Source organism: Pleurodeles waltl, chromosome 3_1, assembly GCF_031143425.1.
Source record: "Pleurodeles waltl isolate 20211129_DDA chromosome 3_1, aPleWal1.hap1.20221129, whole genome shotgun sequence".
Lineage (NCBI taxonomy): Eukaryota > Metazoa > Chordata > Amphibia > Caudata > Salamandridae > Pleurodeles > Pleurodeles waltl.
In genome coordinates, this window is record NC_090440.1 from 924,851,468 (window position 1) to 924,876,525 (window position 25,058).

Consider the following 25,058-nt stretch of genomic DNA (forward strand, 5'->3'; position numbering starts at 1 on the left):
CAATCCTGCTGCCTCTGCACTTTTGCCGCCAGCTTAAATGCATCTTATCTCGCTGTCTTGGGCTAGCAGATAGCTGCACATTGCCTGAGAAGTTCTGACCCTGCAGTTTGCGCAGGGAGGACTTGCTGTTCCAGACATAGATTTATATTATTTTTGTGCCTAAGCTCACTTTTGTACATTACTGGCTCTTTCCTAGAGTGAAGGGGCATGAAGTAGAGTGGCACTGTGTGGAGTAGCTTTAAGTGCAGTTGAGTGTCAAATAGTGGAGTGGCGTAGAGTGCAGTGGCATACAGTACCGTGGAGCAGAGTGGTGTAGAGTGCAGTGGTGTAAAACAGAGCAGAGTCCAGTGGCAGAGTGCAGTGGCAAAGGGGGAAGTGGCATAGAGTACAGTGGTGCAAAGTTGAGGAGAGTGGCATATAGTGCAATGGAGGAGAGTAGAGTGGTGTAGGAGTAGAGTGCAGTGGCATAGAGCAGAGTGGCACAATGCAGAGTAGAGTGGCATGGAGGGCAATGGTGTAGAGTGCAGTGGAGTGGAGTAGAGCAGGTGTGGAGCGGAGTACAGTGATGCAGAGTTGAGTGGTGCAGGTAGAGTAGTATGGTGTGCAGTTGTAAAGTAGTACGGTGTGCAGTGGTAGAGCAGTGTAGAGTGCAGTGGGATGGAGCAGCATAGAGTGGAGCAGAGTGGGGTGGACCAGAGTAGGATTGTATAGAGTAAAGCAGAGCGGAGGGGTGTAGAGTGATGCAGAGTGAAGTGGGGTAGCGTGAAGGGGCGTGAAGTACAGTAGTGTGGTATAGGGAAGCGTGGCATTGTGTGGAATGAGGTACAGAGGTGCAGAGTGGCACTGTGTGGAGTAGAGTGACGTATAGTGACATAGTTAATTGGAATGGCATACAGTTGAGTGCAGTGGGTTACAGTGCAGAGTACAGTCCAGTGGAGCAGAGGCAGAGTGCTGCAAGGTACAGTGGCATAGAGTGGAGCAGAATGCAGTGGCATAAAGTAGGGTGATGCAGAGTAGATTGGAGAGGCGTAGAGTGCAATAGCATAGAGTGGTGCAGAGTAGAGTAGCATAGAATGCAGTGGTGTAGAGGGGCCTAAAAAGCAGTGACATGAAGTGGAGTGGTGCAGTACAACAGAGTAAAGTGGTGCAGTGTATGGTGTAGAGTACAGTGGAATGGCATAGAGTGCAGGGTAAGGTGGTGGGAGGAAAAAGAAGCAACATAGTAGTAGGGAGGGTGGAATGAAATAGAAGCTACATGGGTGGAAATATGGAAGACAGACTAAAAAATACAAGCAGCTTGGAAAGAAAAAAAAAATAAAGTAGCTCCAAAACGGGAGGAGTGCGTAGACACAGGTATTTGTTATATGCCCCAGGGGAGGGCCAAACACAAGAAAAGGATAAGATGACAGTATGTTGTGACAAACAGGAGCTAAGCAAATGAGTGACACTGAAGCTAACAAATGATAAGCTATGGGCAGGGTGTAAGCCCACTATATTCAAATAGAAATCAGCAAAGACAGCATGCTCTGTCGAGGCAAATCCTACAAAGGGTCAGTTTTCAGTGGAAAAATGTGATGTTTCCATGTTGCGTTTAGGGCAGTTTCCTGGTGCAGGCATTAGGCGTACCCCCACAAGATAGGTATAATTTTTATTGGTGTTGAAGGAGAATGTACTGTGGTACGAAGTGTGTGCCAACCACAGATTTCCAACACAGAAATGTGAGGAAAGTGTGTCTTTTAGTCAAGGCTGAGGTTTGCAAGGGTTTCTGGGTAAGAAAGTCTGGTGAGAGCCACGCTACTCACCCCACCCTGTAGCTCTCTAAGTGTCTAGTTTTTAAAAATGTACATTTGCTAGGTTTCCCTAGGTAGTGGCTTAGCTAGAACCTAAAATTCACAGCTATTAACATTGCAAAGAAAGGGTCAGGTTTCAGTGGAACAATGTGAGCACCAGCCCTACTCACACAAGAGAGCTACCATTTCTATTGGAAGACAGGCAGAAACATAGTATAGTAGAAAGTTAACAATAGGGTTTCACTGCATTTGTGCCTTTCAAATGTAAGCCAGTATGTAAGAAAAAAGACTTTTTTTAAAATGCCCTCTGAATCACATGCTAGTATGAGTACTCACAAATTCAGATTTGTACAAATAACCGCTGCTCCTCAACTGCATATCTGGTGCCCATTTCAGAAATATATAGGTTTCCTTGATACCAATTTTGCACTCTACCTTGTTCACCATATAAATTGGTCTATACTTGGTACACAATGAAAAACTATTGTATGGTGCACCTCAGTTCTTGGCTCTGGGTACCTGCAGGTTTCTTGGATAACCTACAAACCCTACAAATCATTGCAACCAGAAGGGTCTGGTGGACATCATAGTGTGCTGCTTTATGGCCTTAGTGACAAAAAGTTACAGATGAAAACGTTGTCACAATGGTCATTTTTCCTTCTCATTTTCAATATTTGTTTATTTCAACCGTTAGAAACAACTTGAAGGATCTACACACGACCCCTTGATGAATTAAGAATGTTGCCTACTTTGAGGACATCTACAGCTTTCCTGGAAGACCAATGGGTTTCATACCAGTTTACACCACAATCTGGAAGATGGTTGGCTTTTTGATTCAGGTCTGCATGGTTCAGAAAGCTGAGAAGATGGTAACTTTAGCATTCCAAACCTTTAGTTGATGCCATTTTTAGGGGAAAAAGACACTTTGAGGAGCACTTGCTTCTTATTTCCCCCCAAAAAAACTAACTCAGGCAATAATTTGCCAATTTTTTGGTCCCTTCCAGAAGAACCCACAAACCTTTATAATGCCCAGGATGTTGAGAAAAAAAGGATGCAAATTTAATGTAGATACCTTATATGAAATAAAATGTATGGAGGCCTAGGCGCTGGGTACCCCAAATAGCCAAAAGAGTGCTCAGCACTGGAGTGAAGAAGCCTCAGCAATTAAGTGGTTAATAAAAGCTAACAGTGCAAAACACAGAACAAAAAGCTGCGATTTTTGTAAAAAGACGAAGGCTGGAACACGCTGCCTAATACAGTACTTTATGAACTGCTTAGTAAGACTGCTTCTCAGCACTATATAAAACTCACAACGCAAAAGAAAGTGGATGGTGCTTCGAGATGAGAGCATGACACACAAGAAACATGTATGAATACAAGAGCAGTTTGTCCTGCCTGGGGAATAAGGCACTTATATAAAGGATATTTATTTAAAATCGGGTCAACAAAGATCTTTGATGGCCATTTATAACCCAGACCAAATAGGACAGTAATCCAACACTGAAATGATTCTTTGGTGTGAAATAATACTCTGCTTTACAACATCTTTCTTGAACCTTTCACCTTCCAAATTAAGTAAGCATAGCAGCTTTAGGCCACTTTTACTGACATCTTAACTTCTCAGGCTCATCATAAAGACCAGATCTGCCTATTCTATCACACTACGACTTAGTGTATCTCAGCCAATGGATTAAATGTGGTAGCTGAAGTGATTGACAACCCTTGACATATATTCTACTGAAGGAAGCTTGATTTTCTGACCAGATTCTACGCCACAATAAAAAGGGGTGTAGCGGAATGAGGTCTTTGAGGAAGCTCATCTCAACTTCCTGTTGGATAACATAGAAAGAACTGGAATGGGGAACTGCCAACAATCTTCTCAAAGTGATTTCTCACACCTCAAATAACCTGTTTGCGTTAACCCCACACGCATGCTCCATTAGTAGCAATACGGACATATCCGGCCTTCTAGATCAGGATCATCTTTTTGAGTGGTATTTTTCCACGTTTTCTAGCGGCCCTGAACAATGCCAGAAACGATTTTTCATATTGAAATTGCTGTGTCGTTACCAACTGATTTCAATCAACCCTAGAATCAAAAGGAGCCCTCAAATAAGAAAATGAGGGAAGCACACTTAGCTGAACCTTATTCAGAAGCATGGGAAGGTATCCAGTCTTAGCTGTGCCCCAAACCATGATAGAGGACTTAGAAAGATTCCCTTTCATATCTAAATTTGCCATGAAGTTGGTCGAACTATTCAGCATCTGCTGCAGGGCATTAGGTGGGGCGATACCGCATTTCTCCCACATCTCACCTTAGCAGTAATACCTAATATAGCTCTCTCAAGCAAGGTGGAAATAGCTACATCCAAAACTAAGGCCTCCATCAGGCACCATAATTTACAGTGGTTTACACAGTACAACGCACATCATAGGCCCAAAAACCCATACACATTGCTCCCTTTTTGCCACTGTGTACTGATGATGAGGTTTAACCCCTTCTGTGCCGCGGACGTAGTGGTTACGTCCCGCGGCACAGTGCTGCTGTGCCGAGGACGTAACCACTACGTCCTCGGCACACAGCCCAGAGGGAGCGCTCTCGCTCCCTCTGTGTGCCTCCCTCCCACCCCCCAAAGTCGGGGATGGAAGGGGAAGCCCTTCCCCTTCCACCCCCGACCCCCCCACCATGACGTCAGCGGGCGATCGCGCGCTGACTTCATTATGGGATCCTCGCCGCACAGGAAGCCATTTGCTTCCTGTGCGGCGACGAGAGAAGAGGTAAGAATCTCTTCCCGGTGGGTGGGGGGTTGGGGCTAAAGAGGCACCGGGGAAAAGGAAAGGCTTTTCCTTTTCCCCCGGTGTCTCTTTGAGCATTCCTGCTGCCCGATCGCATTGCGATCGGGCAGCAGGAATGCCCACTAGACACTTTTTTTTTTTTTGTTTACTTACCTGTTTCTGGCACGCGGGGAGCGGCCCCTTGGGCAAGGGTCGCTCCCCTTTGGGGGGGCAATTAGTTACGCCCATTTCTGCCCCCCTTGGGGGCAGAAAACACTAGATCACCAGGGATGTATATAGTTATGTGCATTTATGTGTGGGGGGGTGCCCCCTTGGGCAAGGGGCGCCCCCCCCAAGGGGGCAGAGAACTGTTGGCCTTTTCTGCCCCCCTTGGGGGCAGATCGGCCTATTTTTTTTAGGTCCGGGCAGAAGCCACTTAGGCACCAGGGATTGTGTGTGTAGTGGATCGGGGGGCGCCCCCTTGGGCAAGGGTCGCTCCCCTTTGGGGGGCATGTCTTTTCGGGCCATTTCTGCCCCCCTTGAGGGCAGATTGGCTACTTTTTAGCCAGATCTGCTAGATCACCAGGGTTTTTTATTTTTATGTGTATTTATGTGGGGGGGTGCCCCCTTGGGCAAGGGGCGCCCCCCCCAAGGGGGCAGAGAACTGTTGGCCTTTCCTGCCCCCCTTGGGGGCAAATCGGCCTATTTTTTTTAGGTCCATCTGCCCCCAAGGGGGGCAGAAGCCACTTAGGCACCAGGGATTGTGTGTGTAGTGGATGGGGGGGCGCCCCCTTGGGCAAGGGTCGCTCCCCTTTGGGGGGCATGTCTTTTAGGGCCATTTCTGCCCCCCTTGAGGGCAGATTAGCCTATTATTTTTAGGCTGGTCTGCCCCCAAGGGGGGCAGAAACTATTAGAACGCCAGGTATTTTTTTTTATTTGTTTATTTTTGTGGGGGGCGTCCCCTTGGTCACCCCCCCCCCCCAAGGGGGGCATTGGCCTGTTGCCCATTTCTACACCCCCTGGGGGGGGGGGGGGGGGGGGGGGGGGAAGAGAGAGAGAGAGAGAGAGAGAGAGAGAGAGAGAGAGAGAGAGAGAGAGAGAGAGAGAGAGAGAGAGAGAGAGAGAGAGAGAGAGAGAGAGAGAATGGGTGGGGCCTTGGGCAAGGGTCGCCCCCCCACTTTGGGGGCACATGTACCCAGGCCATTTCTGCACCCCTTGGAGACAGATCAGCCTATTATTTTTAGGCTGGTCTGCCCCCAAGGGGGGCAGAAACTACTAGAACGCCAGGGATTTTTTTTTTTTTTTTTTTTTTTGTGGGGGGGCGTCCCCTTGGTCACGGGGTGCCCCCCCAGGGGGGGCATTGACCTGTTGCCCATTTCTACACCCCCTGGGGGCAGATGGGCCTATTTTCTTAGGCCCACCTGCCCCCAAGGGGGGCAGAAGCCACTTAGGCACCAGGGATAGTGTTGTGTGTGTTTTTATTTATTTTTTTTGTTTTTTTTTTGAGGGCTGTCCCCTTTGGCAAGGGTCGCTCTCCATGGGGACACACTACTAAAGGTATTTTCTGGCTTCCTTGGGGTAGACAGGTCTATTTTATTAGTAGGCCCATTTGCCCCTATGGCAGAATCCACTTAGGCACCAATTTCTAAATGTTTGATGGTGGGGTGTTTGTCAACTGAAGAAGTCTTTGCATTTGTGATAAAAAATGTTTTCCTCCTTTTTGTTCTAGTTCAAAGCTTTTGCTTTATTTGCTGTGGCTCCTTGCGGTTTTGGCGGTGGTTGACCTGCAGTTTGCACAGTTGCATGTTTTAGGTAAGTAAAAACAATTTACTCCAAAGGAGTATTGTTGCAATGCATGAATGACATGTTTGTAGGGGGTGTACTAAATGCAGGATTGTGTGTGAAATTGTCCTTAGGTTTGTGCACAATGATATTTGTTTTGTCTTATTTCTAATTTGCCTTTCTTTCTTTATTTTTAGTGGGATATCATTGGTGATTGCTGTGTAGTTGCTGGTGAATCAAGCTTTTTCAGGCAAGTGAGCGGTATAGTTTTTGAGTTTATAACTCTTACTAACAAAGCTACACTTTGTTACTTGTCTTACACAGTGCTGGTTGTTAGTGGTGAATTTGTCCAGTTAATTTTAGCAGGAGATATCATGGCTAGCCGCAGGATGACCGCTCAGCAGGTGGTTGGTATGCTTTTTGAGTCACAGTCTGATCATGACTATGAGACAGACTCTGCATCTGAGGCAGAGGAGGAAGTCAGAGATTCTGGCAGTGATGTTTCTCTTGGAGGGGAATATTCTGATGATGAAGCCACACTCAGTGCAGATGAAGGGCCTGTTTTAGAGGAGGACATTGATGTGCCAATAGTGCAGCAACCTGGGGCTGAAAGGTTTCCCGTTATAAGACCTGATGTCTGGGTTGCCCCAAACATGGAGCAGCCAGAGTTGCCTGCCTTTACTGGTCTCCCGGGGTGTAACGCCAATACAGAGAACTTTATGCCTATCAATTTCTTTGAGTTATTCATGGATGATGTGTTTTTGGAAGAGATTGTTGAGCAGACTAATTTGTATGCGGAGCAGCATTTGAGGGACAACGCTGCTAGACTTAGGCCACACTCTAGAGCTGCCCAGTGGATTCCCACAAATTTGGAGGAGTTAAAAAAGTTTTTGGGTTTGACTTTTTTGATGGGGTTGATAAGGAAGCCGTCACTGGCTTCTTATTGGTCTACTAGTCCCTTGATGGCAACAGCTATATTTCCAGCGACCATGAGTCGTAATCGGTATTTGCTTCTTCTTAGGATGCTGCATTTTGTTGACAATGCATTAGCCTTGCCACGAGATCACCCAGATTCTGACCGTCTTTTTAAGATTAGGCCTGTCCTTGATCATTTTGTAGATCGGTTTTCGGAGGTCTATGTTCCAGGCAAAGAGTTAAGTGTGGACGAGTCTTTGGTCCTCTTCAAGGGTCGTTTGGTTTTTAGGCAGTACATTCCTAGCAAAAGGGCACGATATGGAATTAAATTGTATATGCTGTCTGAAAGTAGGACAGGATATGTGTATAGTTTCCGTGTGTACACTGGTAGGGATTCCAATATTGACCCCCCTGGTTGTCCTCCCACTTTTGGAGTTACTGAGAAAATTGTGTGGGATCTTGGTAGACGACTGTTCAACAAAGGTCACCATTTGTATGTAGATAACTTCTACACTGGTGTGCAATTGTTCAAGGAATTGTTTAGAGTGGACACAGTTGCTTGTGGCACAATCCGTTCTAACCGGAAAGGCTATCCAAGGGAGCTTGTCTGTAAAAAACTTGAGAGAGGACAGTGCTGTGCCTTGCGGAACGAGGAGCTGCTAGCTTTGAAATTTTCAGATAAGAGGGATGTCTACATGCTAAGTACCATCCATGATGAGAGTACTTCCCCTGTGACTGTTTGGGGCCAGGTAGCTGAACTGCGCAAACCTGTGTGCATTTTAGATTATAATAAGCACATGGGAGGTGTAGATAGAGTTGACCAGAGGTTGGAACCTTATACTGCTATTCGTAAGTCTTACGTTTGGTATAAGAAGTTAGCACTTCACCTCTTCCACTTAGCAACCTTCAAGGCTTTTATTGTGTTTAGGGATAGGTCTCCAGAGTCAAAGATGACATTTGTGAAATTTCAGGAGTCAGTGATAGAGAGCCTTATTGTGGTGGAACAGGCCAGAGTTCCTAGAGAAGCAGTGGTGGAGGATGTGGCTAGATTGAAAGATCGCCACTTTGCTGAGCACATTCCTCCCACACCCAAAAAAGACTTTTCAGCTAAGAAATGTAGAGTGTGTTTTCGAAGAGGTATCCGGAGGGAGTCTCGAATGTACTGCCCGGATTGTCCTTCAAAGCCTGGGCTGTGTGTCGGTGCTTGTTTTAAGAATTACCACACCCAGAAGAATTTCTGGGAACAACCATGAGTGTAAACTCATGTCTGTTTTGTATTTTCATGTGTTTAGTTTCATGGTTAGCATTTCTGTCATGTTCTTAGTTAGAGCTTTTGTGTTTGTAGTTTTGTAATTCTTTCTTAGTTAGGGGTTCATCTGATAAAAAAAAAAAAAAAATGATGCCATTGTGGGTGGAGTGGGGCTTGGCTGAGAGTGTACATATTGACTTGCTGTTGGCTACTGCAACACACTGCCAGCCAAACACCAGTCCACACACTCCCATTAGCTGGTGTGATTGTTGTATCAGGCACGTGGGCGTATGTAAGTGATGGGCCCTTGAGTGGCGCTGTCTGTCGATGTGAGTGTTGTAATGTGCTGGGCCCGTGGCTGGCGGTGTGAATGGCCTTGTGTGTGTCATGTATGAAAGTTGTGTGAATGGACTGTAAAGCGGTTGGTGCCTTGTCGCGGCTTTACAGCTCACGAGCTGTGAGTCATTGGTTCAGTTTTTTGCCTTTCAGTTACTAACAGTGCATTTCATTTTTGTGAAAGCTCTTGTTAGTAAAATTTGATCCACTGAACCATCACTCACCCTCGTGCCAAATCCAACCAGTATGTGTGGTAAAAATGACAAAACCTGCTCCGCTGTAATCAGGCGTCGCAGCACACCTGTGACACGCTAGGTGCCTCAGGTGGGACCCCGATGATGAAGCATGCCACCAACTTGGTTGGTGGGTGAGGGGTCTTTTTCACATAACCTAACTGTGTTTCTTTTCAAAATTTTAGTGTTTGGCACATCACGGACGTATGTGGGCACATCAAAACGATATATTACAAAACTACCTGTGTTTGGGGGGGAGAGGGCACCTATGTTTTTGGTCCTGTGTGCGGCCTTCATCTAGGGAAACCTACCAAACCCAGACATTTTATAAAACTAGACACCCCAAGGAGTCCAGGGAGGTGTGGCTTGCGTGGATCCCCCAACATTTTCTTACCCAGACTCCTCTGTAAACCTCAATGTGCTTAAAAAAAAGCATATTTTCCTGACTTTTCTTCGTAGGATCACCACTCCAGTACAAAATTCCTACTCCCCAGTGTTCCCCTCAGCCTCCCAAGTAAAATGACACCTCACTTATGTGGGTCCCCAAAGCAGAGTCAGTCTAAAGATGTATAAAAGAATATGTCCTTATAAACTTGCTGTGCTATCCCCTCTATCTCTACAAGTTTTGGGCCTTATTCTGTTGCAGGCACCTGGCCCACCCACACAAGTGAGGTATCATTTTTATCGGGAGACTTGGGGGAACGCTGGGTGGAAGGAAATTTGTGGCTCCACTCAGATTCCAGAACTTTCTGTAACCGAAATGTGTGGAGAATGTGTTTTTTTAGACAGAATTTGAGGTTTGCAAAGGATTCTGGGTAACAGAACCTGGTCCGAGCCCCGCAAGTCACCCCTCCTTGGATTCCCCTAGGTCTCTAGTTTTCAGAAATGCACAGGTTTGGTAGGTTTCCCTAGGTGCCGGCTGAGCTAGAGGCCAAAATCTACAGGTAGGCACTGTTTTCAATGAAAAAATGTGATGTGTCCACGTTGCGCTTTGGGGCGTTTCCTGTCGCGGGCGCTAGGCCTACCCACACAGGTGAGGTATCATTTTTATCGGGAGACGTGGGGGAACGCTGGGTGGAAGGAAATTCGTGGCTCCTCTCAGATTCCAGAACTTTCTGCCACAGAAATGTGAGGAACATGTGTATTTTTAGCCAAATTTTGAGGTTTGCAAAGGATTCTGGGTAACAGAACCTGGTCCGAGCCACACAAGTCACCCCATCTTGGATTCCCCTAGGTCTCTAGTTTTCAGAAATGCACAGGTTTGGTAGGTGTCCCTAGGTGGCGGCTGAGCTACAGGCCAAAATCTACAGGTAGGCACTTTGCAAAAAACACCTCTGTTTTCTGTGATGTGTCCACGTTGTGTTTTGGGGCATATCCTGTCGCGGGCGCTAGGCCAACCCACACAAGTGAGGTATCATTTTTATCGGGAGACTTGGGGGAACATAGAATAGCAAAACAAGTGTTATTGCCCCTTGTCTTTCTCTACATTTTTTCCTTCCAAATGTAAGACAGTGTGTAAAAAAGACGTCTATTTGAGAAATGCCCTGTAATTCACATGCTAGTATGGGCACCCCGGAATTCAGAGATGTGCAAATAACCACTGCTTCTCAACACCTTATCTTGTGCCCATTTTGGAAATACAAAGGTTTTCTTGATAGCTATTTTTTACTCTTTATATTTCAGCAAATGAATTGCTGTATACCCGGCATAGATTGAAAACCCACTGCAGGGTGCAGGTCATTTATTGGCTCTGGGTACCTAGAGTTCTTGATGAACCTATAAGCCCCAGAAGAGTCCAGCAGACGTAACGGTATATTGCTTTCGAAAATCTGACATTGCTGGAAAAAGTTACAGAGTAAAACGTAGAGAAAAATTGATGTTTTTTTCACCTCAATTTCAATATTTTTCTTTTTCAGTTGTTATTTTCTGTAGGAAACCCTTGTAGGATGACCCCTTGCTGAATTCAGATTTTTGTCTACTTTTCAAAAATGTTGCGGTTTCTGGGATCCAGCGTTGGTTTCATGCCCATTTCTGTCACTGACTGGAAGGAGGCTGAAAGCACAAAAAATCGTAAAAATGGGGTATGTCCCAGTAAAATGCCAAAATTGTGTTGAAAAATTGGGTTTTCTGATTCTGAAAGCTGGGAAGCTGGTGATTTTATCACTGTAAAACCTTTGTTGATGCCCTTTTCAGGGAAAAAAACACAAGCCTTCTTCTGCAGCCCATTTTTCATTTTTTTAAAAAAAACGAAATTTTCACTGTTTTTTGGCTAATTTCTTGGCCTCCTTTTGGGGAACCCACAAAGTCTGGGTACCTCTAGAATCCCTAGGATGTTGGAAAAAAAGGACGCAAATTTGGCGTGGGTAGCTTATGTGAACAAAAAGTTATGAGGGCCTAAGCGCGAACTGCTCCAAATAGCCAAAAAAAGGCTCGGCACAGGAGGGGGAAAAGGCCTGGCAGCGAAGGGGTTAAACACACTTTTCCAAGACCACTCTGTAACCCATATTAGCTATCCAAGAGTATCTTGCGTTTCTCTGCCCAAGATTCTAACCTGCAAAGGAGAAGTAGGTTGTCACTTTTACCAGGGAGTCCAGCAAAGATATTAGCAATAACATATGGGCTTGCAACAATTTCCTTTTTGAAGATTGATGGCAGCGACATGGACCAGGTTATCTAGTTTCCCTGATTTACAAATGGAATGTAGTAACATTTGTCAGTAAAGGGGCCCGGAGGTTCAGATTCTCCTCAAATAAGTTATTTGGAATCCCACTGACACCTGGCGCTTTATTGCTAGATTGAAATCTAATAGCTTGGGCAATTTCTAAATAAATTATCAATGTTCCCAAGCACATAATTTAGTCCTCTTGAATATTCTTATGTGCTTCACCTATGTCCTCAGTTCCAGAGTCTGGTATCTCTCAAGCTGCTGAGGGCCTAAAATATGGCACATTCATTATCTGCCAAAATGCAGCAATGTACCTCAGTATGCTTACTACCAGTGAATCGTCCCATGCCTTGAACTTGGTTTCTTACTTTCGAGCAGTCTGTTCTACCTTATATGCATAGCTACACTTTATAACCATTTATTTTAGATTTCTCTGTGCTAGGTAACATATCTTGTCAGACCAGCTAAGGTTCTTTCTATGGTCAAATGTGGGTTTACTTCCAAGGCTTGTAAATGTGCTCCCGATCCTTCTAGGTGGGTCAACTGTGGTCATCACAAATTGAGATGGTGAGTGTAGAAATGTTAGGCCTAATGATATATTGTTTTACTGTATTCAGTGAAGCATGGTAGACCTCATTCTGGTAGTGATCCGAATTATGTCCTTGAAAAAGCCTTGGCTTTGAGTTCACAGTATGTCACTCTTGCTGAAAACACCTCATGCATATGTAGTAGTTGGGAACTAGGGGAATGTAGGAGGATATCATCCCCAGAAATAATTTAAGAAACACACTTTCTTTTCAAGAGCGAAGTGGTTAAATCGGTTAGTCTCAGCATCCTTTCTTTCATAAAGAAGGCTTTGCATGAGACTACACCCAAAACTGCCCCTCGAAAAGTTAATTTTCTACTGAGGTGAAGGCAAGATTTTTCCCCCTTAAGTGTGAGACCTAGGTCCCTGAGCACTTCAAGACCAGCCTTTATGGATTCTGTTGCAATACGATACGAAGGACCTCTTAATAAGCTAGACAGGCAGGTATATGAAAATTTGATGTCCATTCCTTCTCACAAACCACAATCTGGGCCACGCAGTTGGTAAATATTTGAGGGACAGGCTTGAGACTGAAGGATAGAGCTTTAAATTGGTAATGGCACCTGGCCACCTCATACCTTAATGTCTGGGATGGATGAGGATCTGAAATTAAGCTTCCCAGGGATCCAGGGATGCCATAAACTCTTACTAATTAGTAATTGGAGGATTTCCTGCAGCACGAAAATTTGAAATTATTGTTTTTTTCAGGAGCCATAAATCGAGTATTTGCGTCTACTGACCCAATTTTCTTTCTTGATAAGGAAGAAACGGAATAGAAATCTGTGCGCGATCCATGTGAAACAAAGCCTCCCTGTGAACAAGACACCAGGCTTTGACGGTCTCAGAACTGTCTTTTACAAGGCGTAAGCTGTGCTCCTTGCCCAAAACTCTTATCTGTATACAAGGACTCCCTAGTAGCCGATACACTCCCGCTGTCGCTCCACGAGGCAGTCATAGTTACAATATTAAAGACCAATAAACCCGCAAATCACTGCAATTCATATTGCCCGTTGTCCATGATCAACGTAAATAACAAAATCTTAACTAAACTTCTGGCTAACCGCCTCCTCCCCCTACTACCTGACTTCATCCGCCAGGACCAGTTGGCCTTCGACCCCCCCGGAATGGCCTACTGGTTTCATCTCCTCCAGTGACTCTGGTTTAGCCCTCGGTTTCTGCGACTAATCAGAATCCTTTACACAGCTCTGACCACATGCCTCCGCCTCAATGGCGCAACATATGCTCTATTTCCGATCACTCGTGTGACTAGACAGCGGTGCCCCCTGCACCCGTTTCTATTTGCAAGTGCGATGGAACCATTGGCTGCTTCAGCACCATGCCCGCAGAGGACTCAACTTCACTGCTAGGCGGATACTCGTATGCTGACAGTGTCACACTATGTAAAGGAACCACAAACATCTATCACCAATAATACGGGAAGTGGTCTGGTGCAGTGGCTACTCTGCCATAAATATCAACTGGGCTAAATCCACTCTATTCCCCCTTAAGTCCAGCATGCGTGAATTCACGCCTGACTATCCTCTGCAGTGGGCGGATGACACTGTTCCCTATCTGGGCATCTGGCTCAGCAGAGATCTAGTCAATTACAGATAGGCCAGTGCCTGCCTGAAGGAGTGTCCCGGTCTGGTCCAAACTACCCATTTTCATGGCAGGGAGGGTAGCCATCGCCAAAATGTTGGTCCCGCCTACATTTTTGTACCTATTCCTTAATATCCCACTCACTACACAATTCATGAAATGGCTATGATCCAATCTTATCTTCTTAACCTGGGCAGGCCAGCAGCCTCAGATTGGGTGGAAGATCCTTACTCTGCCTTTCAAGCAGGGCGGTCTGAACACACCTGACATGTATAAAAGCATACTGCACACAAGCCCAGCACCTACACTTCTGGCTTTATCGCACTCTGCTCCAACCTCACACAGCAGTATAGGCAGACCACATGGCTCCTTGCCCATTAGCCACTGCACTCTATCAATCCTAGAAGCCCCCAGTCTATCGCCAATACACGTCTGGCATGGAATAGGTGAAAGCTACCCTTGTGCATTCCCTTCAGACACAACACAGGAAACTCTCTGCTACATCTGCATTCATCTGCATTCATCTGCATGCTGATGGGTCTTCCTTGGGAAGGGCTCCCACTTACATCTCAAAGGGTCAAAGGGTATCGGCCGAAGCCCTCACAAAGGTGCTGATTATCTCCTACTGCTAGTCTGGAGCCTAGGCTGACCTGAAATGATGAACTGTGCACTTCACAAGAACTCTTTGTAGTAACCCCTCCATCAAAGGCACTTTCAGTAAAAGTACTGGGTTCATGACCCACTAAAAACAGTACACTTCTGGACTCAAGGAAATGCTGCTGGAGTAAAGACTGCTGTGTGCCAGGATTGACTGCACCCAAAAACTGCAGCCCTGCTTTGCTGCGCCACCCTGCTGATCCCTGCCTGGTAGCCCAAGACCCATTCACCAAACCCAGAGTGACTCATAGCAGCTTTTGCTTTCCGTTGCTGCTGGCTAGTTCGAATCACCCAAATCGGGTTTGTCAAACTCTGCCGCTTGCATTTTCGGTCATCTACAGCGATTCTGACAAACATTTAGCATGCAGCTTCGATCACCCGGAGCAGCCGCGAAAGCAGCCACCACTTGCATTCTCCATACAACTGATGCGGCCTTGCTAAACATGGCTGCCACAGCATTCCCTCACGGTCCCCACCTGCTTCCATGGTGACTGCGTCCAGGAATCACCCGTCCGCTCTCAGACAGGAGTCCAGCTAGGACCTTACTGTAGTCTGTGGATTCAATGTGCACGTGTGCCGAGGAACTCCAGGCACCACCTCATCGATCGCATCATTATCAATCTTGCTTTATTTTTGAGACTCGAAGCAAATATTTAACCAGCTACAAATTGGATCTGTATTGTGCTGAATAACAAGATAAACAATTTTTATTTTTCTACATTTGCGAGGAGTCTTTTTGTGGCATACCTCCTGTGATTATTGTGTGTGTGCTGCACAAATACTTTACACATTGATTTCTTAGTTAGGCCCGTCTGCTCTGCATCAACCTATCAGAGGGTGAGCACAGGCTAATTTATGCCATGTAATTGACTTGCCCGGACTAGGATTGTGGTCCCTACTTGGACAGGGTGCATACCTCTGTCAACTAGAAACCCAAATTCTAACACTGGTGATCAGCGGTGAGGATAGGAATTGTGTTATACCACATAGTGATTCAGTGTACCGTACAACTCCATACGCAGACCCACTGTCCTACTTTTGCATGACCTGTACCAATCAGAATTTTTATTTTTGATTTGTATCATTTCTCCCTAATTGGCCTCCATCTGGATAAGCCATATCTGCACCTGGAGTAATTGACATTGAGCTAACCAGGTTGGAATCTTACACTGATTCCTGCAAGGACTTTCAAGTGTCAAGGGGTTTCACCAGGAAGAGGATTGGGGGTTGGGGGGGTGACAACAGAGGGCTATGAGGGATTTTGAGGGAAGAAGCACGAGTTGCAGGGCAAGACATCCCCGAGGACCTGATCTTGGAATTCCAAGAGGAAGGGGAGCCACCTGTGGAAAGGGCCAACAGTTTGCTAGGAGTAAGAGTGGTTTCCAAAACAGAGAGCAGTGTCTCTTCCAGGAACCACCAGTGGAGCTGGCAGACATGAGGGAAGAAAGAAACCTCAGATTGAAACTTGCCAGATTGAGCAGGCCCGCAAGGAGAGAAACCCAGCTTTGGAGGAAGAAAAACGTGGCACATGAGCTTAGCCTTAGAGAGGTGGACATAAGAGCCCTGGAAGAAGGACCCAGCAATGAAATGGTGGCAGCATGCTTGCAGTGTCTTCAAGTGAGTCCAAAATCCACATCCAAAAAGATGTGGTGCCCAGTTTCAGTGTGGGGGAAGATGTGGATAAGTGGATAACAGTCTATGAAGTGGCTTTAAGAGTGCACAGATTCCCAGAGGAGTTCTGGGGAGGTAGTCTTTGGCGGTACATGCCTCCAGTGAGGAGGGACACCCTTCTTACTTTAGAGGTGGGGGACCAGACCAACTAGCCTGCCATGAACGCCATCTAAGTCAAGAAGTTTATTCTGACACCAGAAATTTACAGGCTAACGTTCAGGGCCAGTGGCAAACTAAACACACAAACCTGGGTAGATTTTCAAGACAATGCTGGTAAGGCACTGTATGGCTGGGTGAAGGTTGGAATGATTTCGATGGGCTGTACACACCATGTTTTTGAGGAGCACATGCTTGATAGTTGTTAAAGAGCTGCACCAGCACTCAGTGGATAGCAAGCTGACTGAACCCAGGAAGCTTGCTGAGGAGACAGAGTTCCAAGTGAGTACCAGAGGACCTAAAAAGGTGCTTTGGAGTGACCCCAAAAGGAGTGGCTCAGATTCTCTCCCACCCCCCTAATCCCCCTCCCCCACCCCAAAACCAAGGATGGGGTAGGTTAAGATTAGCCCAAACAGGTCCCCTTGTAGTGGGGTGGGGGCAGGATTCCATGTCCCTACTCAGAGGAGGAAGAGGTGGGGTGGGAGAGGTCCCAGGGTGCCCAATGCCCAGAGCCTGGAGAGTACCTCAAGGGGGTCCCATGATGGGGGTATAGCTTGTATTGAGAGATCCTACACTGAAGGAGACCCCATAGAGTCAGAAGACTTGAGAGGGGGGGTGGGGGGGGGGGGGGGGGGACAGCTTTGTCAAACTCTGCAACTTGCAACCACAGTTCCCTCGAATTATTTTCCACTGTGTGCGGCAGTGTAAGGTCTCTGTGCACTGCAGCCAAGGATACGTGGCCAAGACATTGACCATTCACGCGAGCAGTGTGTTAAAGTTAGAGAAAAAACATTCTAAACTGGCCGCCATGCATGAGCATGAGGGATTTTTGAATGATTTGTGTTTCATTTAAAAACAAATTCTAACAAGAAGGCCCCCCCACCGCGTAAGCGCATGCACATCCATCTAAATTGAAAATATTTTACAAATCCAATACATTTCATAGGTAAGACCTATTGTTTTTTTTCCCCGATGTTTACTCATTTAGGTTTTGCCAATTGTGTACAGCAAATGCTGATAACTATTTGATGCTGAGTTAGTTCTGCATCAACTGATGTGTGCTCAGTTCCTCATCTACATCCGTAAAGCTCTGACGTGACACTGCCTTCAGTTACATACCTGCAATAACACACCACCTTCTATTTTTTGCACTGATTAGACAGACAACAATGTGATATAAAACACTGTAGTAATTACCGCTATTTTGCTATACATTGCTCCAGATTCAATGTATGTGGGCAGTAGAAAGCTAAAAACACAAATATTGTTTCATTCTGAACAAATTGGCCCTAATGAAACAAGAATAAAAAAAGGTTGAAATCACATTATTCTACTTCTGCACTCCACCCTCAACATAACAATTATATGAAGTGGTGTAGGTTAACCGCTATGTATAAAATAACACGTTCTTGATAACTGCTAACCCTTTCTTCAAAAAAAGCCAGACTGCACTACTGTGTTTTATTGTAAGGTATTGTTTTCTCAAGCCTCAGGAATGAAAAGAACCAAGGGAAGAACTTCCTTTTATGTTCTCAGTATGGAAGTCACATGAAAGAACTACAAATCAATATTATTTTAAAATACTTTTCCATACATTGCAAGTAAGGATCTGCGTGTGAATATAGCAGGCTGTTCACAAAGGGCCAGGCTTTAAGTTTATTTAAACAAATGCCAGTTCAGCACTGCGGCTAACTACCTGCAATAGATATGACCTTAAAGCTGTCTAGTCCTATAAATCAAGGCTTGAATTTGAATAACCTCCAGTGGCATGCCATTTTGAAAACAGCCTAAAACTTTCTTTAGCCTCAGACACGCACTACAAAGTCTGCAGCCTTTAGACAGACATTAACTACTAGTAAATATATCATTGTAGATCTCAGCACAGGCATGAATTCTTTAACCAAAGTGCATATTTGACCCAGAGTAAACGGCAGTACTCGCTGTGCACTCTCTCTGGTCATGATGCAGCTGCTTTTCATCAGGATGTCTGAGCATCCTCTGTGTCCTGCATTTGTGCGCCTTTCCCCTGTGAGCTATTACTGTATTCATATGGAGCAGCTGAAGTCACCGGCTTGGAGCCAGGCCAGCAGCGTTTTGTGGGGCTTCTGTAAAGAGCTCTAATGAACAGTGCCGATGTGATGCTGAGAGGAAGAGAGACGTTATCATGTAGGCAGCAGGGCGAGTTTTCTGCTCTTGTCTGTCTTTTTCCAGCATGTGAACTCTGTGTTGAATCTTTGTTCCTGTGCTATCCTCTCCCCTCCTTTTTTTGTTTTACAGTTTGTAAGTAGCCTTAGGTAAGCGATGATACTTCAATAAATACATATGGAATTGAAACTCAGTTTTATAATTCGACTTTGGGTCTTGCCAGAGAATTATCTAAAGACACTACTACTAACATTTAATTGCAGCAACCACGTGGTTAAGAGGAGAGCTTTGGGCACCAGCACATTTTTATTTTCAGATTGAGCAGTGCAGAAAACACACTCAGTGCAGAGGAAACTTCCTTAAATAGAAGGACCCAACCAGTTTGGTGGTTGTACATATTACATGTGAAATCAGGTGTGCTATAAGATTAAATTCCTTGGCAATATAATAGTCAGAAGAAATACGTGGGTAAGTGGAGGGCTTCGGGCACCAGCACTTTTTTATTTTCAAATTGAGCAGTGCAGAAAGCACGCTCACTGCAGAGGGGACGACTGCTGTGCCCCCGATGCCCTCTAAGCATACAGTTTCTTGTCCTACTCTGCCGCAAAGAGAGTGGCCGTGTTTTACATTGTTTCTTTTTTTTTTTTTTTTTTTAAACAGCGCTGATGTACGGTTTCATTCTCTCGCGTGATGCAGGCAGCAATGTGACGTTGCAGAAACGTGCACACTTGGCAAAGCGGCCAGAGCGATGGGGGAAGGAAGGGTGTGCGTGTACCTTATAGGGGACATCGCTTGCAACTCTGATCAACCAGGGCGGCACTGCTGAACCTTTGCTGGCCGCTACTTCAAATCACCCCGAGCGGCTTTGCCAAACTCTGCCGCTTGCACCTTTGGTCATTCGGAGCTGTTCTCACAAAACTTTGCTGCGCGCAGCTTCAATCACCCGGAGCAACTCCAACAGCCGACGCCCGCATGCTCTCTGCAACTGGAGTGGCCTTGCAAAACCCAGCAGCCGTACCACCTCCCCACCACAACCTCCTTCCCCTGCAGTCCCCAAATGCTTCTCTGTAACCACACCCAGGAATCACCAGTCTGCTCCCCGACAGGAGCACAGTCAGGAAATTAAAGCAGTCTGTGGAGTCAATGCACACTCCTGCAGAGGAATAACCAGCACCACATGTTCAATTGCATCATTGATTATCAACCTTGCTTTATTTGTGAGTCTGTAAAGCAATTATTTAACCAGTTATGAACTAGATCTGTAGCTCAAATTAGGAATGGAGCACACCTAAACAAGTGAAAGGGATTACAATTTCTAGTTCAATACATGGAATCCATAATACTGTTGAGAAATTTGATAAATAGTCGTACTGTGATTTAAGAGAAAAATAGACCTACGCTGTAAGACAATGGTGTATGATGTATCCGAGACTGTACTGTTACAATACTTTTAATACCAAGCATATCTATAAAAAGTGCATGTGTACAACAAAAGATTTGTGAAAGACCAACAAGAAATATATAATAAAGCCAAGTCAAGAATAAGCAAGAACACCACACATTTGTCCCAAGACCTATGACTTAGTCACAGCCTCGTATTTTGTGTTTTGGCAATGTCCAAGCCTCATGCTGCAATAAGTTCATCAGTAGTCGAGTAATATCCAATTCATTGGTTTGTTGCACTGAAAGTTCTTGTCATCCATCGGCTGAATTGGATTATGGCTGAATTGGATTGTTGATCTACAAATTTATTTTCTACATCGGTCTGAAATGGATTATTAAATTACATGTCGATCTTCCACATTGGATGACAAGAACTTTCAGTGCAACAAACCAATGAATTGGATATTACTCGACTACTGATGAACTTATTGCAGCATGAGGCTTGGACATTGCCAAAACACAAAATACGAGGCTGTGACTAAGTCATAGGTCTTGGGACAAATGTGTGGTGTTCTTGCTTATTCTTGACTTGGCTTTATTATATATTTCTTGTTGGTCTTTCACAAATCTTTTGTTGTACACATGCACTTTTTATAGATATGCTTGGTATTAAAAGTATTGTAACAGTACAGTCTCGGATACATCATACACCATTGTCTTACAGCGTAGGTCTATTTTTCTCTTAAATCACAGTACGACTATTTATCAAATTTCTCAACAGTATTATGGATTCCATGTATTGAACTAGAAATTGTAATCCCTTTCACTTGTTTAGGTGTGCTCCATTCCTAATTTGAGCTATAAGTTGTTGGTACAAGTTCTCTTGTCCCAGAATACATGTTTGACAACAGGCATGTTTAGAATGTATTGAGCACCAATACTATACTCTACACTAATGGGAATGTGAGGCCATATAGCAAGGTTTTCTGTTGTCATGTTAATTAAATGAACTAGATCTGTATTGTGCTGATCCTAAATTAACCAGATAAACAAGCTTTATTTTTCTACATCTGTGCAGTCGTTTTGTGGTGTACCTCCTGTGAGTATTGCGTTTGTGCTGTACAAATACTTTACACATTGTTTCTAAGTTAGACCTGCCTGCTCTGCGCAAAGATACCAGAGGGCAAGCACAAGCTACTTTATGTTGTGTAATTGAGTAGCCCTGACTAGGATTGTGGTTCCTACTTGGACAGGGTGCATACCTTCTCTTCCAACTAGAGACCCAATTTCTAAAACAAGGCAATTGCAGATAGATGGTGTTGCATGAGGATATAAAGGTTTTCAGTATTTGAATGATTTTTACAGAGCCAGAAGAGCCAACTTCAACAAGATTTATTTTTCTCTTTAACGTAACCCTTGCTTTGATAATCTTCTTGAATATAAATCGATAGATATATATATAGACATAACTTAGATTTCATGACTGGATTCATTTGAAAATCTGACTCCGGGTGATCTAGTTTAGTCACCATGAATCCTTGTCTTTGCTCTCTTGTTATGTAATTTGGAGTTTTTGTGAAATAAAATTTCGCTAAAAAAAGGTCACCAATAACAAGTACGGTGTTATCTTGTTGTGTTAGGTACTTACTTGGTAGAGATTTGACCCTTTTGTAAATTCCAAAGTTGATTAAACCGTGCCTCTCCAAATAACTATGTATTCTGTGTACTAAAACCGTATCACCTACGGAAAAATATAAATAAAATATGTCAGACAGCCTTCTTTGATAAGAATTTTGAACATATTTAAAAATAATAAATGGGTCTATCCCAAGGTAACTCACATCTTCACAGTGGACACATGGTTTTAACATTTTTCAGACTGTGGAGGTACATAAAAAAAAAAAATCACTCCAAATAAAAACACTGCGAGTACATAAATGTAATCTGCCAAAACGAGTGATGAGACAGTATAAAAAAATATATATTTATAAATAAAAAAAACAATAAATGAGATGACAGTTCAAGAGATACTTTTTAGAACTATATTACATTAAAAAGTAACAAAACATAAATGTACACTGATGAATAGGTCGGTCCGTATAAGCATAAAGCAAGGTAGAAACTTGGAATATGGACTTTTCAGAAAGAAAACTGGTTACGGACATTGAAGATTAAAGAAATAAATAGTTGCAAACTGTGATGAGATCAAACTTCGGCTTTTAACAATCAAAGTCTCAGAAAGGAAATCAAGTGACATTCAGGTTTGGGTGCATATACAATGAATCCTTGTATATTTTGGATTTTAGTTTTATTATGCTGTGCTATAGCGCATACCATATGCTATCAAAGTGCTATAATTTAATCGGTGGATTATGCTCTTGTTATGTCGCTGTGGCTTATTAATACATATTTTAAATAAAATTAAACACAACTGTGTGGGGCATTTAATCAGGCATATCTATTATCAGCATTTGGCTTCTTGTGTTGTGAATAGAGTTTTAAAATGGAGCAGCATATACAGATGGTAAAACCGGTGAAGAAGAGGTACTGGTGGAGCAGAAGAACATTAATGGTGAAGACTATAAGGGGAACAAATATTTCCGAAAGGTAAAGTCTTACATTTATAAAGGAATGGTAGAAAGGCAAAGGGCTGGTGGGAGGGTATAGCACACCGGAGCCACTGATGCTTATTGTGAAGCTCAAGAAATTGTTACAGCGGTCTTGCTAAAAGGTGTTTGTATCAGAGGAAACTATCTGTTTTTGGTGACGTGTTACAGAATACAGACCTTCAATATGTGAGCATATTCAAATGAAGATATTTGCCTGCTTTCAGAGAGATCTAACTTTGATAAGAGATACACTATTGCAGTTTTACAATGGGAATGAAACTGCAAAACTATTAGGATTTGAATACAAATCCAGCTCTTGCCTTAAGGGATAGTTACTGGGACAGCGGTGCCGTTTTATGTGGTCCTTAATGATGAGGGTGTTTCGTTGTATAAAATGGTGACAACCGGAGCTTACACAACGTCCTGAAACATGGTTCTGTATCACAAACATTTTATTATCTGAGAGATAAAATGTTTTAAATTGTTTGCAGTGGTAGTTGTGGCAACTTGTTTATCCAGTGACAGGCAGATACCATGCACTTTGTAATAGTGAAACATTTCAACAGATGAAGTGAAGACCTAGAAACACACACTGATTCTGGGGGAAAGGAGAAAGAACGATAGCCAAAAAATACTGCTCTTTACAATGCATGCTACTCGGTCTCCTTCACAGATCAGGAAACATTACTGACTTGTATTCTAGTTTTCAATCAAGGATATTCACTTTGATTCAAAAGTGGTAGAATAAGGCTCTATTTGTGCACGACACTGACTCACATTTTCAAATAATGGCTTCAATTTAAACGAAACATAGACTTAAGGCAGTGTTTTCTACCATTTTAAAAACAACATAATCCAATTACCCAAATTAGTTATAATACAGCACCTATGACTGAGAACACTACCAGGGTGAAATGGAAATGAAAGCAGGGAATGGTAATCTTATACTAAATGTTTTAGGGTGAAAACCCTGTCCTACTTTAGGAACTCCAGAAGCTGACACCCCATAATGCATGGCAGGGACTTAGCTGGTGTGCATGTTTTTGAAGATCAGACTGAGTAAGGATGTAACAAGGCCTTAATTAAAGAACTAAGATCCTGATCTAAGGGGAGATCTTTAAGTTATTTAATAATTCAGAAAGAATGCCAGGATAAAGAAACAGGGTTAAAAGTACTTAACTTTTCCTCAATCAGAGGATGCTTTCTAAACTTCATGAACATTGGAATAGAATTACAGGCTTACCCAACCTCAGTCTCATGAAACTAGGAGAATATAAGTAATAATTATGATAACAAGGTGTGCATGAAAGCTGAATTCACTAGGGTATTTGTTCCAGACTCTCAGAACCTGGCTCTCACTCACTCTCCTGGCAGGTATTACAGTCCTAGGAAAGGAACATTACCAGTAAGGTATATACTTTTCAAAGGTGGTCCTATCAATTTCTATATCACTATTATAAATTCCCATCAGGAAAATCTATCCAGAGGCTCGTCGCGAGTCCCCTGAGAAGTCTCATCGCTGGAGTTGTGAAAAACTTGCTTGAATAGGACATTTATGACGTTGATATTCACAAGGCTACCTTGGTACGGCAGTTCAGATATAGAAAAGTAAAGAAGGTAAGCCACTACTTTTTTTTTTCCTGTAAGTTATCAGGTCTGCCTACCTCTGAAAACAGCAGATGTAGAACCTCTTCTACCTGAAGGTGCAAAAATATCTAGGAAAACACGTTTGGCTTTATAAAGGAAGGCCATGTAGTCATCTAGAAAACGTAAACGAAAATACTCTGGAGGCAAACAATTATGCACAACAATGGAAGTCTGGGGGGTTTGTGGCAAACACGACCCTGTGTGCCTGACATCAGAATTCTAATAACACTTAATTGCTAGCTCGATTTGATGGTGAAGGGAGTAAGATGCTGCTTGCTTGAGACTGCTTGCCAGAGGAAAGAGGAGATAACTCTTCTGTTCAAGAAATAAAAAAAGTGCCCAACCAATGTAAAATAGACAGGAATACAAAATTTGCCGTGGCTGCTTGTGATTAGAGCACCCAAAAAGTAGGGGACAAATGCCAAGGAACTGAATCTACTCATCATGCTTGAACAGAGGGATATCCTTCAGACTGTCAGAGATCCCAGAACAGCCTTGGATAGGTTGGGATAGATGTGGCCTTACTACAGCAGGAATAAGGCGCCGTGGCTAACAGAGTGACAGAAATGGAAGGGAAGGTATCAGAATTGAAGGGCAATGTAAATGTTAAAAAAATGTAAATTAGCACTTGTATGGCGCACTACTCACCCGTTAGGGTCTCAAGGCGCTGTACTCATACCGCTATGGAACCCCTCCTGGCTTTTCTCTGTGAGGCACCCACTCCTGAGCACCCCCAGGGTGAAGCCAGGCATCCAAGCGCTGTTGGGGCCGTTGTGGAGATTAAGCAAGCTATTGCCCAGAGTTGCAGAGTGGGACCCATGAATTAGATTAGGCACCGAGGCGAGAATTATCTGGTCAAG

The 25,058-nt window shown here is 44.0% G+C and overlaps 1 protein-coding gene across 3 annotated transcripts in view; it reads right to left on the reverse strand.

Moving 5' to 3' along the window:
- KDM1A (lysine demethylase 1A) overlaps window positions 1-25,058 on the reverse strand; it is a 590,627-nt gene that overhangs the window by 437,784 nt on the left and 127,785 nt on the right. For all 3 annotated transcript variants that reach the window (XM_069223917.1, XM_069223918.1, XM_069223916.1), the window contains exon 5: window positions 21,591-21,683. In XM_069223917.1, the coding sequence (XP_069080018.1) occupies window positions 21,591-21,683 (93 nt within the window). The remainder of the gene's footprint in view (window positions 1-21,590; window positions 21,684-25,058) is intronic.